The sequence below is a fragment of the Lagenorhynchus albirostris genome, chromosome 7 (genome assembly GCF_949774975.1).
Source record: "Lagenorhynchus albirostris chromosome 7, mLagAlb1.1, whole genome shotgun sequence".
In the NCBI taxonomy this organism is placed as follows: Eukaryota; Metazoa; Chordata; class Mammalia; order Artiodactyla; family Delphinidae; genus Lagenorhynchus; species Lagenorhynchus albirostris.
Genome location: NC_083101.1, coordinates 23,208,328 through 23,224,259, shown reverse-complemented (window position 1 = coordinate 23,224,259; position 15,932 = coordinate 23,208,328). Strand labels below are relative to the sequence as shown.

The following is a 15,932-nucleotide window of genomic DNA, read 5'->3' as shown; positions in this document are numbered from 1 at the left end:
GTTCTGAGGCCAGGTGTGCGATCTCAGTTAACACGGGTTTAAGTCCCAATCTGGGTTTTGGCTGGGTTTGAGTCCTGGCCCGTGGGTTCAATCCCCAATCTGAGTTGCATGGTTTCAATTTAACTAGATTGTGTCTTCTATTCTCTGTAAGAAGAGAGGGATAAAAGTAGTACCTCATTTGTAGGTACTGGTGTCCTGGATCTAAATCTTAAGCAGCTCACAAGAGCCTATTAGGCCCATCTTTTCCCAGCTCCATGTTTAGTGACATCATTTGGTACCTTGAAATCTACCAAGTATTTACACCAACGAAATTGGCAATCACTACAAACTGGAACTTTTTTCTTCCCAGAGAGCCAATTAAACATTTATTAGTACATGGCTACTTACAGGATTGTTGCAAAGGTTAAACAGGGTGATGGATGCAAAAGGCTTGAAACTGAGCAGGATCCTGTGAGCCTCCTGGGCACAAAAGCCTTTCTGTGTTCCGTTTCTTGTTTGTAGGAAATAGCTTCATTCAGCCTCCATGACCTTCCCTGAGTTCCAAGGGGCAGGTTCAAATAGTTGCTAATCAGGGAAGGGAGGGGATGTGGAGACAAGGGAGGAGGAGTCAAGAAACAATAGTACGAGGCTTCCCTGGTGGTGCAGTGGTTGAGAGTCCCGCTGTCCATGCAGGGGACGCGGGTTCATGCCCCCGTCCGTGCAGATCCCACATGCTGCGGAGCGGTTGGGCCCGTGAGCCATGGCCGCTGAGCCTGCGCGTCTGTGCTCTGCAACGGGAGAGGCCACAACAGTGAGAGGCCCGCATACCGCAAAAAACAAAAACAAACAAAACAATAGTGTGGCCTTGGGACGAGTTCCCGGTTCCCGCTCAAGGGATATATATATAACAATATCTATGAGTTGTTTTGCAGATACAATAAGTCCCTTACATACGAATGAGTTCCATTCCGAAAGTGTGTTCCTAAGTCCACTTTTGTTCATAAGTCCAACAAAGTTAGCCTTGGTACCCAACTAACACAACTGGCTTTAGAATACTGTACTGTAATAGGTTTATAATACTTTTCACACAAATAATACATAACAAACACAAAAATAAAGAAAACGTTTAATCTTACAGTACGGTACCTTGAAAATTAAAGTAGTACCAGCTACATCACCACTGCTTTTATGCTTGCTTCTGGACATCCTGGGCTTGAAATAAAGATACTGTACTACTGTACTCTATACAGTACTGTAAAGTACACAAAAGCACAACCACTTGTAGAGGATGCACGCACGTGACAATGTACGCCAGACACGTGAACTAACTTACGTGACTGCACATGCGAACTCACGTTTGCATCTCTGAAAATTCGCAACTTGAAGGTTCGTATGTAAGGGACATACTGTACCGAAACCGCCACCAGGTGGAAGAAGTTTACTGTATGCTGCCCACAAGCATGCAGACCCCAGAGCAGCTGGAATCAGAAGGTTGATGCTACTGGCTCCCAGTTACCTCACCACCAACCAGTCAGAAGAATGTCCACGAGCTGATCGCGCCCTCCTCTTTGAACCATTTACTATAAAACTCCTCACTACCCCCTCCAGGTCAGGACACACAGTTTTGAGGGCATTAGCCCACTGTGGCCCCCTTTGCCCAGCAAAGCAGTAACCAATTCTTTTCTACTTCATCCAAAACTGTCTCCAAGATTCCATTCAGTATCAGTGTACAGAGGCTGAATTTCGGCTACAGGCTTGGCATATTGCCTAGCATGTAATAAGTTTTTATATATGTAAGCATAGCTGTTTATATGTGCTTTTATCCAATGACACCTTTCTAATATAAGGTGATATACTGGAGAATTTGGTACTACAAACAATGACTCAATGGGGAAGAGGCCTCTATGTATTTGGAGTGCACCAGGCCAATAAGACAGTTATTTGTTTCTTCATTGCTGAGGTGGATCCCATCTTCCACAATCTCTGGAAAACTTTCTCACTGAGCTGGTATTACTTAGCTGTGCAGGGCCTCTGCTGTGAAGGACGCTGCCTAAGGAATGTGGTCAGAGGAAGTGGAAAGGCCGAGTGAGAGAATGCAAATGCCACAATCTCTGATAGCACAAGAGTTCCAACAATTTTTGCAGTGAGATGGCAATATGGACTTCAACCTGTAAAGCATTAGGAGAGAGATCAATAGAACACTACAATGTTTGCTGGAAATAAAAACACAAACACATTCACGGTGGCCTTTTAAAACGTTGCAAGTATGTTTGTCTTGGAGATCAGCTTACATTAGTTCTCGAATCTTTTCTTCCAGTTTTTTAGCATCAGTTCCACAAAGTTCAAAAATCTGTTCACAGATACACAAAGGTGAAATAGTTATTGGTTCAAACATGGCAAAGATGAAGCTTTGAGGAATTTTGTTCCTGTTTATAAACTTATCCTCTACTCATTTCCATCATCTGCAAGATACTTTAAACATACATTAAACACATTAAATTTCTGATGTTTTAATTATTTGGCACCTTTTCAAAATTGTTTATGCTAATATGTTGCCAGATTTATATAATTCTCCACGATGTTCCTCTAAATTAAGATCTAAAACATATCATGTTGTTGGAAATGAGGAAACCCAATCACTGAAACGTCTCAGAGCGTTTATACACTGATCTTGAGGGCTTGTTAATTCATATACATGATCCCCTGAAATCAAATGGCTTGTGATTTCCCATGCCCTGACTTTAGCCCAGGTAATAGTAGTTTAATTAACTGATTCATAGAAGCATATTTTCTTTTCAAATTCTCACATCTCTGAATCAGGATGCATTTCACAGGGGATGGTATATTTTATTTGGAACACTTTTCAGTAGGAGATAAAATAAGGGTGCCTCTGTCAATGCACATCTTATGTTTGATGAAATATGGAAGTTAGAGACCCTTAACTATTCATGATCAGGTTAGTACCAGTTGTATGAGGTGGGTGGAGAGAAGGAAGAGTGTGGGTAAAATGAGGCTGAGATTGGGTGAAGACTTGAGTTTCCAGTGAGGGAGGTTTCAGCAGCCAGAAATGGTGTTAGGACATTGGGGGCAGGGGTTAGAAAAGTCTAGAACTAACTTCAGTGCTCAGTGTGCAGCAGAGAAGAAACTATGCCCACATCTAATGATTCTGCTTCCCCTTATAGCAGCATGGTGCCTGTGGGCATCATGGTTTGTTCTGTTCCTTGAAGGTAAACCCCACTCTTGTGCATCTGTCTTGATCCCGTTTCACTTACCGGCTCGCTCAGGGATCCACTTCTATAACAGCAACTTGCTCTTTTGATTCTTGAGAATAGGGTTACCTAAGTGGGTGGAGAATTTCATGATTTATCTGGGTTGTCTGGTTTGTAGCCATCTCCTCTATAAATAGTTCTCTTGGCCTTGGCCACCAGGGGAGGAAGGTGTCAGAAAGGATCTGCAAAAGGCTCTTAAGAAACTTTCTTAAGAGTCAGTGGCAGCGGGACGGTGCCTCTAGGGCGTGAAGGGAGTTTCATACTCCTCTCAGGCTAGAGCAGGTACCAAGACAAGAAGTCCTGGCAATAACATAGGCAGGGCTTGGCCACCTGAATGACCAGACTTGGCTGGGGACAGGAAAAGGATGCTAAGCTTAGCCAACTGACCAAAGTACTGAACCCATTGCCAGGAAACTCCTGACCAAGGTGAGGCAAAGGAAGACTTGGCATCCTCCATGAGGCTGGAGGTTGGGAGTCTGGGCATACTTTTTTCACTTGGGGGTATTAGGACTTTCTAGACAGCTCGGTCTGGTTGGAAAGGAACTTTGTCCCTCGTCTCTAACCAATGCTGGGGTGGAATGCAGGGTGGGAGAGGCTTGGGGTTCACCCCAGTCTCAGTCTGTCTTTCTCCATGGGAGCTGGAAAGGTACTATGTTTGCAGTGGTTCCCGTTTATCCTTCCTTGTGCCCTCTGTCCAAGGTTCCTCCTGAGTCTCTATCCTCTACTCCTCTGCTTCAGGAGTGGCTTGACTCCAGTGAAGGGCACACGTACTAGGTGAGCAGAAGAAAGGCACTGGCAAAGAAGGGATGAGAAGTTCCCAAGGTGTGTCTGTTCCCCACGACCACCGCCATGTAATTCTAGACAGTCCCCCACCCCCCCGCAGTGGTCTAGAAGATGATATTTTTGTCATTCTTATGGCAATAACTCTAGTGGATCTGATTATGCCTCCTTATCTTAGGATCTCCCCCACTGCCAAAAAGCATTGTGGAACCAAAGAGAGATTGGGGGCCCCTAAAGATGGGCATCTCTCCTTGGAGGACACTGCCCTGCACAGAGGGGTGGCACAATCTATGAGTGTATTAGAAATAGGAAGGCACAGGCCCGAAGGGAGATTTCCAGGGAGGGGTGATTTCCATGACCACGGGGTTGTGGCATGCCTGTGCTGTGACTTGGGCAGCCAGAAGCCACAAGTGCACTAAGAGCCTTGGCTACTGTTGAATGTGACTCCTCTTCCTTTTAGATACATTGAGCCTAGTACAGGGCACCATCACCCACCCTCGTACCTGAGCCAGGAAACTGAGGTCACTTAAAACATTCATATATATTCAGAACATTGCACACATGTCAGCATACAGTTTGGGGAGTTATTACAAAAGAGAGCCCACTTGCGTAACCATGTCCAGATCAAGATGCAGATAGAGCTTTAGTCCCTCGCTCCCAGTCATCACCCTGTGCCCAAAGCCAAACACTGTTCTGGATTTTTCACCATAACTGAGCTTAGTCTGTTTTTGAACTTTTATAAATGGAATTCTACGGTATGTTGTGCGTATTCTTCTGTGTCTGGCTTCTTTCACTCAACGTGATGTTTCTGAGATTTACCCATGTAATGGCCATACATTCATTTTTCAGTGTCGTTTTTTAGTACTCTGTTGCACGACTATAACACAGTTTATCCATTTTGGCTGTGACCAAGAGTGCTGCTAGGAAAATCCTTTTCCACAACTTTGTGGGGACATCTCTGGGGGCAAATGAGCACCCATTCTTGTTGGGTTCTGTTGTCTACCTGAAAGGGGGATTCCTGAGTTCAGCTTTAGTAGGAGATACCCAACAGTTTTTTGAAGTGATTGCATCAATGTACACTCCACCAGCAGGGGATGAGGGTTCTGGTTGTTCCACATGCTTGACAACACTTGGTATTGCCAGTCTTTTTCATGCTAGGCATTCGGGTGGCTTTAGGTGACATTAAATTTGTCTCTGAATTCCATGGATTTTTACCCCATCAACTTCCCTCTGGGTTTTAGTAACAGCTTACAAATTGGTTTCTCTTTCTCCAGTCTGTGCCCCTGAGGTCTCTTCTCCCCCTTGAAGCTCAAAAACATACATCCCATCATGCTTTCTATGTGAAATTCTTGAGTGTTTCTCCATCATCATAAAATCCAAGCTTTTTTTTTTTTTTCTTTGCGGTACGCAGGCCTCTCACTGTTGTGGCCTCTCCCGTTGCAGAGCTCCACAGGCTCCGGACGCGCAGGCTCAGCGGCCATGGCTCACGGGCCCAGCCGCTCCGCGGCATGTGGGATCCTCCCGGACCGGGGCACGAACCCACGTCCCCTGCATCGGCAGGCAGACGCTCAACCACGGCGCCACCAGGGAAGCCCAAAATCCAAGCTTTTTACCAGAATTCCTCGACCTTGTCCTTTCTAGCTCCACTGTCACTATCTACCGTAAACTCTGGACTCTAGCAACACTTTATAGTTGGATTTATTTATTCACTTAATAAATACTTAGTAAGTGCCTACCATAAGCCAGACATACGGTGAACAAAACAAGACAAAAGCCCCTCACGGAGCTCACATTCTAGTGATAATTTTACAATTTTATACTACTGGTGTATATGATTATCAAATAATTCCTGACCCGTACCTGTGACATTTTTTAACTCTCTGCTTCTTCCCAGCTTTAAATCACTTGCTAATCTTAAGCATCCTTTAAGATTGAACTCATGAAGACTTCCCTGAAGTCCTTCTCTGTCATCTCATAGTATCCACTATTCTAGTGCATTCCATGATTAAAGAGTTGATTTTGTTATCCGTCTTCCCCACTAGACCAAGGATGGGGACTGTACTTTATTTTCCCGCCCATAGTTTTAGTATCTAGCCCAGAACCTTACCCGGAGTAGGTGCTCTATTAATGGTGTTAGGCCTGAAATGAGTTGAACTATGCTGATTTCTGGTCACTGAGGTCCGGGTCCAAGATTTTGTGTTAAGTATCGGGGATTAGGTGTTATCTATTTTATTCTTTCTTTGTCCAATTTGCCAAAGACAAATTTTATATTTGTGTCTCCCTGTCTAGCATGGGCCTTTGCATATAGGAGTTTAATAAAAGTAGTTAATAAATAAGGAGCAGCTTACGGATAAGAGCTTATTTTATAAATAACTTTCTTTGGAAAGGATATATATGCAAGGCCATTAACATACAATTTCTGCTCAAAATATTTTCTCATTTTAACCTGAATGTTTGGCTGTACCTCTCAAGCGCATGCTCCACTCTGAAGCATTAGGAAGCAGTGTTTACCTTGTTCTTCCCAATGCCTTCATTTTTCATGTATGGCTGCCACCCTAGCAATGACTGCTAATGAAAATTACAAGCTCCAGTTTGCAAAGACCAGTGGAATATGGAGTGGCTGTTCCAGCATTAGAGAACCAACTATAGCCAACGATCAGTTAAAAAAAAAAACAACCCTGAAGTTTTATCATGGACATTTTCAAACATACACAAAAACAGAATAATAAAGTGAACCCCATCCTCTGATTACCCACCACCCAGGTGCAACCAGAGGCAGTTCTGTATGCTAAAGACATTCAATCACCTACAGAGTTTATTCCTGCCGCTGGGAAAATGCAAAGGGGCTGGAGAGACAGTGACTTCTGAGAACATAAATTAAGGAGTCTGGCTAGTGATGTCCTCATAGAATAACTATAAAATGTGTTGGCCAGTTGACGTGCAATTTAGTTGAGTCAACACTGAAGTTATGTTTGGACCAGCTGTATGAGAGCTCAACAATTTTCAGACCTCTGTAGTGAGTTAAAAACAACAACAACAGCAACAAAATTCTCCAAGCAATAGCAACCATCACAATACGAACCAAAAAGCCCAACAACCAACCCACACAAGATACTTCTTGGAGGATGGCTGTGGAAGTATATGTATGTACAAGTTTATAATTTGAAATAGTATGATGTTCTTTTTCTTTAGGAAGGGTTTATTAAGACATTAAAACTGATGAATAAGATGAAAAGGATATGTCCAACAAGAGAACGTTTAAAAGTACCTCAACCTTCTGTTGAGAGGTGGACAGTGTTAATCACCGTTTGTTCCTATCTTGGCTTCCTTCTCTGACTCCATCCACACCCGTTCCTTCCCTAGAACCATCTGCATCACATTGCAGGTATTTGTACACCTCTTTGATTTTCACAACACCCAGGGCAGACTCTGCAAATGCAAGGAGGTCAGTTAAGGTTTTTGGAGTTGAGCAAAATCCAACCAAGATGACACAGTCCCTTCAAAATAGTCTGTTTCAAACAGCTTGAATTTGTATGTACTTGCATTTAAGAAAAGAGCATATAAAGCAATCTGTTCACTCACTTTTCCCTAATCTATGCTGGCCTTTTTGTCAACTTGTTCCAGTTGTGAGACTTCAGTAACATACTAATTCACTTTCATTTTCCTGTAGCAGATTTAGAAACTGCCTATGCATCTGTTTCTTGGCACACTGGTAGCATAAATAAGGACTAAAGTGCTTTTTTCTTCTATGTTAGGAGTTGACAAACTTTTTTTGTAAGGGGCCTGATAATACCCACTTTAGGTTTTGTAGGCCATATCGTTTCTGTCAAAACTACTCAAATCAACTCTCTGTACTATCTGCAACTTTTACGTAAATCTAAGTTTTTTCTATATAAGTCTATAAATTATATAATAACATTAAAAATATAGTCTATTTTTTATAATGATAATGCAGCCATAAACTTCCTTTTATAAAAAAAAAAGTCTACCCAAGTTGTTAGGGGAACCACTGACCAAAACCGTCCGCCCTGGCCAGGCACGACAGTAACCACTTGCATGAGTTATCTTACAACAGGAGGTCCTGGTAAGGAACGTGGAACTAACAAGCTACCACCAACTGGAAGAATTCGGGAAAGGTCGAAAGGAGCGAGGAGACGCCAGTCCATATGAGCTACCAACCTTCCAGAATCCTTCTCACTGGAATCCATCTTGGCTGAGCGATGTGCACATCACCTGGAAGGACCCTGAGTCAGAATGATTGGCCAGAGACAACCCGGAAACTAACCCCATTACCATAAAGCCTGAGACTGTGAGCCACGTGGCAGAGCAGTTCTCCTGGGTACCCTTACCCTGCCGCTCTCCACCCAGGCTCCCCTTCCCAATAAAGTCTCTTGCTTTGTCAGTGCGTGTGTCTCCTTGGACAATTCATTTCCGAGCGTTAGACAAGAGCCCACTCTCGGGCCCTGGAAGGGGTCCCCCTTCCTGCGACAAAATCAGCTATTGTAGTGCGAAGGCAGCTGCAGGTAATTAGTTAAACAAATGGGCATGGCTGTGTCCCAGTAAAACTGAGAGTCAGATTTGGCCCCGAGGCCATAGTTTGCCAACCCTTATTCTATGCCATCAACTAAAGCTGCCTGAGAGTTGGTCACTCAGGACCATGTGGCTTTCTGTTGAAGGGAATAAGAGGCATGAGTCTAATGTGGGAATTCATCTCAAGCTACACTGAGAATAGGACAAGTGATTTTGGACTCTGGCCAGGTTAGATGCCATCCTGCCCATTACTGCAAGTGTGGGATGGAATTTTGTTCTTCGGGATAAAAATACTTTTGGAGCCATTCCTTTCAATGGCATATACTCTAGTTCTCATGCCTCCATTAGACCATCTGCTTAACTGTCTATTATTGGGAAAATATACCTGGTTCCTATATCCCTTCACTTCTCCCCAAGTTCAAAGGCGAGCTTGTCAGCTGAGCCTAGACAAAGGCATGAGCTCATGCCTATCCTCCTCTCCCTTTTCGGGAGTGTTTGCTCGAGGGACAGGTCTGTCCTGCAAAGCACATTTGAAGTGAGCCTAACATCTGCCTTCTAAAGATAGCTCTGGAAAGTTATGACCCTCTGTCCTCCCTTTTTGGGGCTAAATAGTTATGAAAAGCAGCAGTATCTCCTCCACCTGGGTGGGGAAGTTTGTCCTCTGTAGCCCCAGATTCTACCGTAGCGGGGGGGGGGGTCATCTCAAGATCTAGGCTACAAGTGGGAAATCTTTTGACATGGATCCAAGCCATGTTCTTCAATTACTACAATTTAGCACTACTGCTACTTTTTTTTTTTTTTTTTGCGGTACGCGGGCCTCTCACTGTTGTGGCCTCTCCCGTTGCGGAGCACAGGCTCCGGATGCGCAGGCTCAGCGGCCATGGCTCACGGGCCCAGCCGCTCTGCGGCATGTGGGATCTTCCCGGACCAGGGCACGAACCTGCATCCCCTGCATCGGCAGGCGGACTCTCAACCACTGTGCCACCAGGGAAGCCCTACTGCTACTTTTAATAAAGGTGACATTTTGATTTTCCACATGAATCCATGTGAGAAAAAAGTTAATGTAGCAGGTGTGGTTGCTTACTCCTGGCGTGTCTCCAAGAGAACCACGATTGATCCATCACCAACCCTTGGGTAATGTGGTCCTCCAAGTGTCCCTCGTGTTAGTGATGGATGATTTGGTTACATGTATCTGGAGCAATGGACTATGCCACTGCTGGCTTGCCAAGTTGTTTTGCATAAACGTCAATAATTATGATGTGCACCTAGTTTTATTGTTGGGGTCCTGAGTTTCCATTGTCATGGCTGGTTGTGTAGCTATGGTTGCTCAGCAAGATATATCTATGTGACCAGTCCCCACATAAAAAAACTCAGACCCAGAGAATCAAAAAGGCATCCCTAGGCAGAGACATTCCACACATGTCCCTGAGTTCACTGCCAGGGAGAACACTCTCCTAAGTATCTCTGGATGAGGAAGGACATCAGAATTCTGTGCTGGACCTTTCTAGACTCCAACAACACCCTTCTTTCTTCCCTGCTGCTTTAACTCTGTGTTTATTGCTGTAATAAATCTTAGCTAGGAATATAACATGCTGTTGAGTCTTGTTAATCCTTCTGTGAATCACTGAATGAAACACTCCTTTAGTTCAACAATTTCAAATTCAGAGAAGAACAGGGCTGGGACTAGGGTGGAAAATTTAAGGGATGCCAAAAACTTAGTGATTACGATAAATAATATCTTAATAAATATTTTTAAAAGTATTAACATTTAATGCAAAAAACCCATGATAAATGAAACATCAAAAATTCAAATAGGGCTTCCCTGGTGGCGCAGTGGTTGGGAGTCCGCCTGCTGATGCGGGGGACACGGGTTCGTGCCCCGGTCCGGGAGGATCCCACGTGCCGCGGAGCGGCTGGGCCCGTGAGCCATGGCCACTGGGCCTGCGCGTCCGGAGCCTGTGCTCCGTGGTGGGAGAGGCCACAGCGGTGAGAGGCCCGCGTACAGAAAAAAGAAAAAAAAAATTCAAATAAAGACAGGTTTCCACCCTACACCTGCAATATCTTGCCTCACTTGCCTCACCCAAATCCCTGCCCTGGAGAAAAGAGGTACACAAGTAATTACTGCCTGTACGTTGCTAAAGCTGAGAGCTGCATCTTTAGCTATGGTGCTAAAGGTTGCTAAATGGTGATAAATATTTGCTGTACTTCTCTGACTTTCCCTTCATGTCACTTAGTTCTTGCCTCCTCCAGTCAATTAATCTCTGATAATGTATCAGCTGCTTATGGGGCTGATATGAAACCCCTTTTGGGGATCTGCACCCCTCAGAGCCCTGAAGACTATATGAGAATTCTTTTCTTTTCCTCCTCATGCAGAAGCCCTCTGTAACTAAAACAATCCATTAAGGTCGAATACCATTGGTAGGTAACTCCTGAATGCTAAGATAACTTAGCTTAAATGCATACTATGGTTACTCAAAAGAGCTTTAGAGATCTCTGGTAACCTTCATTTCTAAATTTCTATTTACCCATACATTTTCAGGAAGATAGGTGCACAGTTAGATCCTGGGGCTCTAATAATAGCTACATTTTATAGTATGTACAAAGACTAGTGCTGGGCACTTTATTTACATTATCACAAATTTTTATGACAATAGTTCAAAGACACATGATACTGTCTCTATTTCACAAAGAATGAAACTGAGCCTTAACGTGGTTAAGACACATTCCCAAGGTCCCCCACTAATAAGAAGCAGACCTGGAATTCAACCTACAATCATCTGACTCCAGAGATGGCAAAAGCCAGCCGCAGACACTCTTTTGGGGGTGTGTGTGTGTGTGTGTGTGTGTGTGTGTGTGTGTGTGTGTCAAACCTTGTTTTTTATGCACTTGAACAATGAGCATTTGGGAGGGTCATTCTCCAGGGACCACCTCCTCCTCACTTCCTACTGTGTCACCTATTGTCCCTGCCTGGCCCTTGAAGACACTGCGTACGGGACCTCTGCTTCCAAGCCTATCCTCTTTCTAGCACTTGATGGTACCACCTACTTTGGATTCCTTTTATCTCTGTACCAACTTCAAGGAGGGTGCTTGCTGGAAATGACTTCCATGACCTCAGCTGGAGCCCTGCGATTCATACACATAAAAGGGCAAGAGCTTCTTCTCACTCCATATGAGAGCTCAGTTCTTCTGAATTACTCATTTTTGAATAACTCATGTATTAGCATCTATGTACTCATACCCCATCACTGCCATCTTTCCTAACTGCTTTAGGAAACCATCTTATGCTCATATCAAAAAATGAAAAGAGGGAGGCAACTTTTGAGAGTTGGCCCATATTTAAGCAGTTGGCCAAGACTTGCTAAATCTTTTTTAGTCTTCCTTTCCTCTACATAGACATACCAACTTTCGCTAGAAGCAACGTAATGCACATAGAGGATCTACTGATGGGCTTCAGAGGCTCATTGAATACCCTAGGCATTACATGCACATTTCAGTTTATATGTATATTTTTCTGGAGAGAGAGAGAGTTTATAGTCTCCACTGGATTTTAAGAGGGTCTACAGATTTTAAGAGGGCCTGTAAACCAAATTTATGAACTACTCATAATAGCATATAGTGTATTATTCTGGTTACAAAAATCAGCCAAGGTTTTGGATGCCCCATCTGACAGACACCACAGGAATGCACATTTTGTTTTCTTTTTCTTTTGTTTTCTTTTTTTAACCACAATGAATCTTACTAGAACATGCTGTGATGTCCTAGATGAAAACACTAAGGAATACAGCAGGAAAGAACAAACCCACCTTATTTATTACCTAGAATTTGTTTTGGCTGTCCTTTGCCCTAAAACTGTGAAATAATTATAGCTGTTGTTTATAGCGCATCCCAGCCAGATGTTCATCTAACCCCTGCATGAAAACTTCCAGCACCAGGGAAGGCCCATCATCCACCATGACCCTAGGTCATGATTATGTAGCTTCATTTGTTTTAGGTTTTTAATGTTTTATTTTGTTTATAGTCTATGTATTTTGCAAATATTTGAAATGAGCTAGACTCAAGGCCAAGATAAAATAACAGAACCATTAAAGGATGATCCAGTGTGGAGACGGCAGTTAGGAAATGCCAGGAAACTGCACGTAAGTGGGCTATTGTATTTGAGTAGAGGAGGTAATCCTGAGATTTTTGGCAACGATGGAAACAGAAACCCAAGGGATTCCCTAAGTCTTCTGATCTAATGAGAGGAAGCTGATCATATTTTCAAGGGAGGCAAACATTCTCCTAACGCTACATTCTCCTAACTCTATGTCCTACAAGGAATTATCATAAGGCTTTTTAGACAGTGTACATTTTAAAAGGCATTAATGGACAGTGGCTTGTTGCCAGGTGTTTTACCATAAATGTAAAGACATTTTTTATAACATTACTCCATCGAAGCTAGATTCTAGGGTTTGTTTTAATACTAGATAAACAATATTTAACTGCTTCAATAAGCCAATTTTCAGTTGTGCCATCCCAGAAGAAAGAGAGGAGCACGTTTATAGAAGTGCTCTCAAAGAAGTATATTTAATTTTTCTCTATTCCCAGGGAAACAAGTGAACGTCACTGGCAGCCTTCATAGTCAATTCTATTGAGAGAGGAGGGAAATTCACAGGGACTAGTCTTTTGGCCTGGCCACCCCAAACTTCCTCTGGTTCCAATGATTTTCCAGTGCAGACCACTAACAGGTAGAGCCTGAGGGGAATTTCAGAGGTCTCATAGTTCGCCTGCAGCCCTGGATGTAATGGTTAGAAATGGGGACCTTGCAGAAGCCCTACAGGGCTGTTCAGTTACCCAGTTCTGGGGGTGGAGTCCAAAGAGGTAAAAGATTTGTAATACTGTGTCTTTATTACCTCTCCCACCTCCTTTTTTTGTGCCTTTGTCTTTTGCACTGAAGATTGATATTCTTTGTCAAATGGAACAACCATTACAAATCTTTTCCACAGGTTTTCAAATGATATCTAAATTGATCCAGGTATGAATCCTTCTGGAGATATGATTACATATAACTACAAATGAAATTTAGAAGTAGACTCATTTGATATTATGACATAAATAATCTCAAGTTTTCTTTTTTTTTAAAAAAATAACTCTATAACCGCCATGCTAAGTTAACGCTATTCAACGAAAAATTCCATTCTCAAGAAAATTTCTTGGGACATGGATATCCATGTTATAGTTAGAGGCTTGCTGGATGACTCTGGAATTAGACTACAGGGAGGTAGATCAGTTTAATGGACATTGTCATCAATTCAGTTGATTTATTTTCCATTAGCTAGTTGGCATAAAATTCCAATTTGAGATCCTTAATGATCCCTAGAATACAGGCATTGTATTCCATTAATTCAAAAGGATCCATACCCTGTAGACACAAGTTAAGAAATACTTGATTATAGGAGGTCTCTCCACCTACAAGTGAGGGCTCTTACACCTCCAGAGAGAACCGAGACTAAGCAGGGCCAAGCCTTATATCAAAAGCATAGCTATGGATTTGCTCGAGAGCCTAGACACATAATCAACTGAGAACACAAAGTTTTGTTTCCTAAAACAGAGAACAACCTTTGAGCCATTAAGCAGTATCTTCTGCAGAAAGGATGAAACCAGAAAGCTATTCTGAGCTGGACAGAAACTTCCTCTGAGTCAGATTAATACGAGGACAAAATCGGAAGGGGAGGCAAAGCTGCGGGGGGATGCGGGGGACAGACAGAAGGCTTCACTTGTTTGCTCATTCATTCATTTGTTCACTCCCTCATTAGTCAAACACAAAATAAATATTTTCTATTGACGGGGCATTCTCCTAGGCCCTGGGGTTTCAAATCAGACATGAACAACTCCAAGTGCTTAGAAGAATATGAGAAAACTACATGAAGTTAAGATCTGAGTCAAACAAAAATGGGCTTGGAAAGGTAGACTGGATCAAAATTAGGGAGAAATTTTAAAGTCAGACTTGAATACAAGGGTCTAGTCTTGATTCTGAAGGCAATGGAGGGGGACAGGTATCAACTTTTAAATAAGGGAATGACATACATGGAGCAAGGATTTATTTGGAAAAGAGAACAAAGCTTTGGCATGAACTTGGGGGTGAGGAGGGCTATTGTTTAAGTTAAAGGTATTCACAGCTGGAACTAGAAGTGGGGGTGAAATTACTAAGGGAGAGAGGTAAAATGGAAAAAAGACAGAGCCTTGGGAAACACGTATATTTGAGAACGGCAGGAGACAAAGAAGCCAGAAGAACTTGGGGATGAATCAGCAATAGAAGCCAAAAAAGGAGGAAGTTTCCAGAATGTAGAAGTTGATTAGTTAATGACACTTGTGTAATCAAGGAAGAGCAGGATTGAGAAATGGCTTTTTAAACCAGGTGCTGGAAGGTTCTTGGTGACTTTCAAGAGTGGGTGAGGGAATGAGTAGAAAATGAGAATTGGAAGAAGTAAATATATCCAATTTCACGAATCAGACCACAAAATAAAAGAGAGCAGGGCTTCCCTGGTGGTGCAGTGGTTGAGAGTCCGCCTGCCGATGCAGGGGACGTGGGTTCGTGCCCCGGTCCGGGAAGATCCCACATGCCGCGGAGCGGCTAGGCCCATGAGCCATGGCCACTGAGCCTGTGCGTCCAGAGCCAGTGCTCCGCAAAGGGAGAGGCCACAACAGTGGCAGGCCCATGTACCGAAAAAAAGTAAAATAAAATAAAATAAAATAAATAAAAGAGAGCAGTCTGAGAGAACATCAGATATATTCATTAGAAATGTTTTGGTTGCAACAAGCCTCTTAGACAGCCTCATCCACCAGAGGACAGACAGCAGAAGCAAGAAGAACTACAGTCCTGCAGCCTGTGGAACAAAAACCACATTCACAGAAAAACAGACAAGATGAAAAGGCAGAGGGCTATGTACCATATGAAGGAACAAGATAAAACCCCAGAAAAACAACTAAATGAAGTGGAGATAGGCAACCTTCCAGAAAAAGAATTCAGAATAATGATAGTGAAGATGATTCAGGACCTCAGAAAAACAATGGAGGCAAAGATGGAGAAGATGCAAGAAATGTTTAACAAAGACCTAGACGAATTAAAGAACAAACAGAGATGAACAATACAATAACTGAAATGAAAACTACACTAGAAGGAATCAATAGCAGAATAACTGAGGCAGAAGAACGAATAAGTGATCTGGAAGACAGAATGGTGGAATTCACTGCTGCAGAACAGAATAAAGAAAAAAGAATGAAAAGAAATGAAGACAGCTTGAAAGACCTCTGGGACAACATTAAACGCAACAACATTCACATTATAGGGGTCCCAGAAGGAGATGAGAGAGAGAGAGGACCAGAGAAACTATTTGA

General features: G+C 43.0%; 1 protein-coding gene across 1 annotated transcript in view; it reads right to left on the bottom strand.

Annotated features, from left to right (window-relative positions):
* Positions 1–2,266: 2,266 nt before the first annotated feature.
* TXNDC8 (thioredoxin domain containing 8) overlaps positions 2,267–15,932 on the bottom strand; it is a 39,344-nt gene continuing 25,678 nt past the window's right edge. The window contains exons 5-6 of the mRNA XM_060153350.1: positions 3,252–3,317; positions 2,267–2,329 (exon numbers count right to left, since the gene is read on the bottom strand). Coding sequence (XP_060009333.1) covers positions 2,267–2,329; positions 3,252–3,317 — 129 coding nt within the window. The remainder of the gene's footprint in view (positions 2,330–3,251; positions 3,318–15,932) is intronic.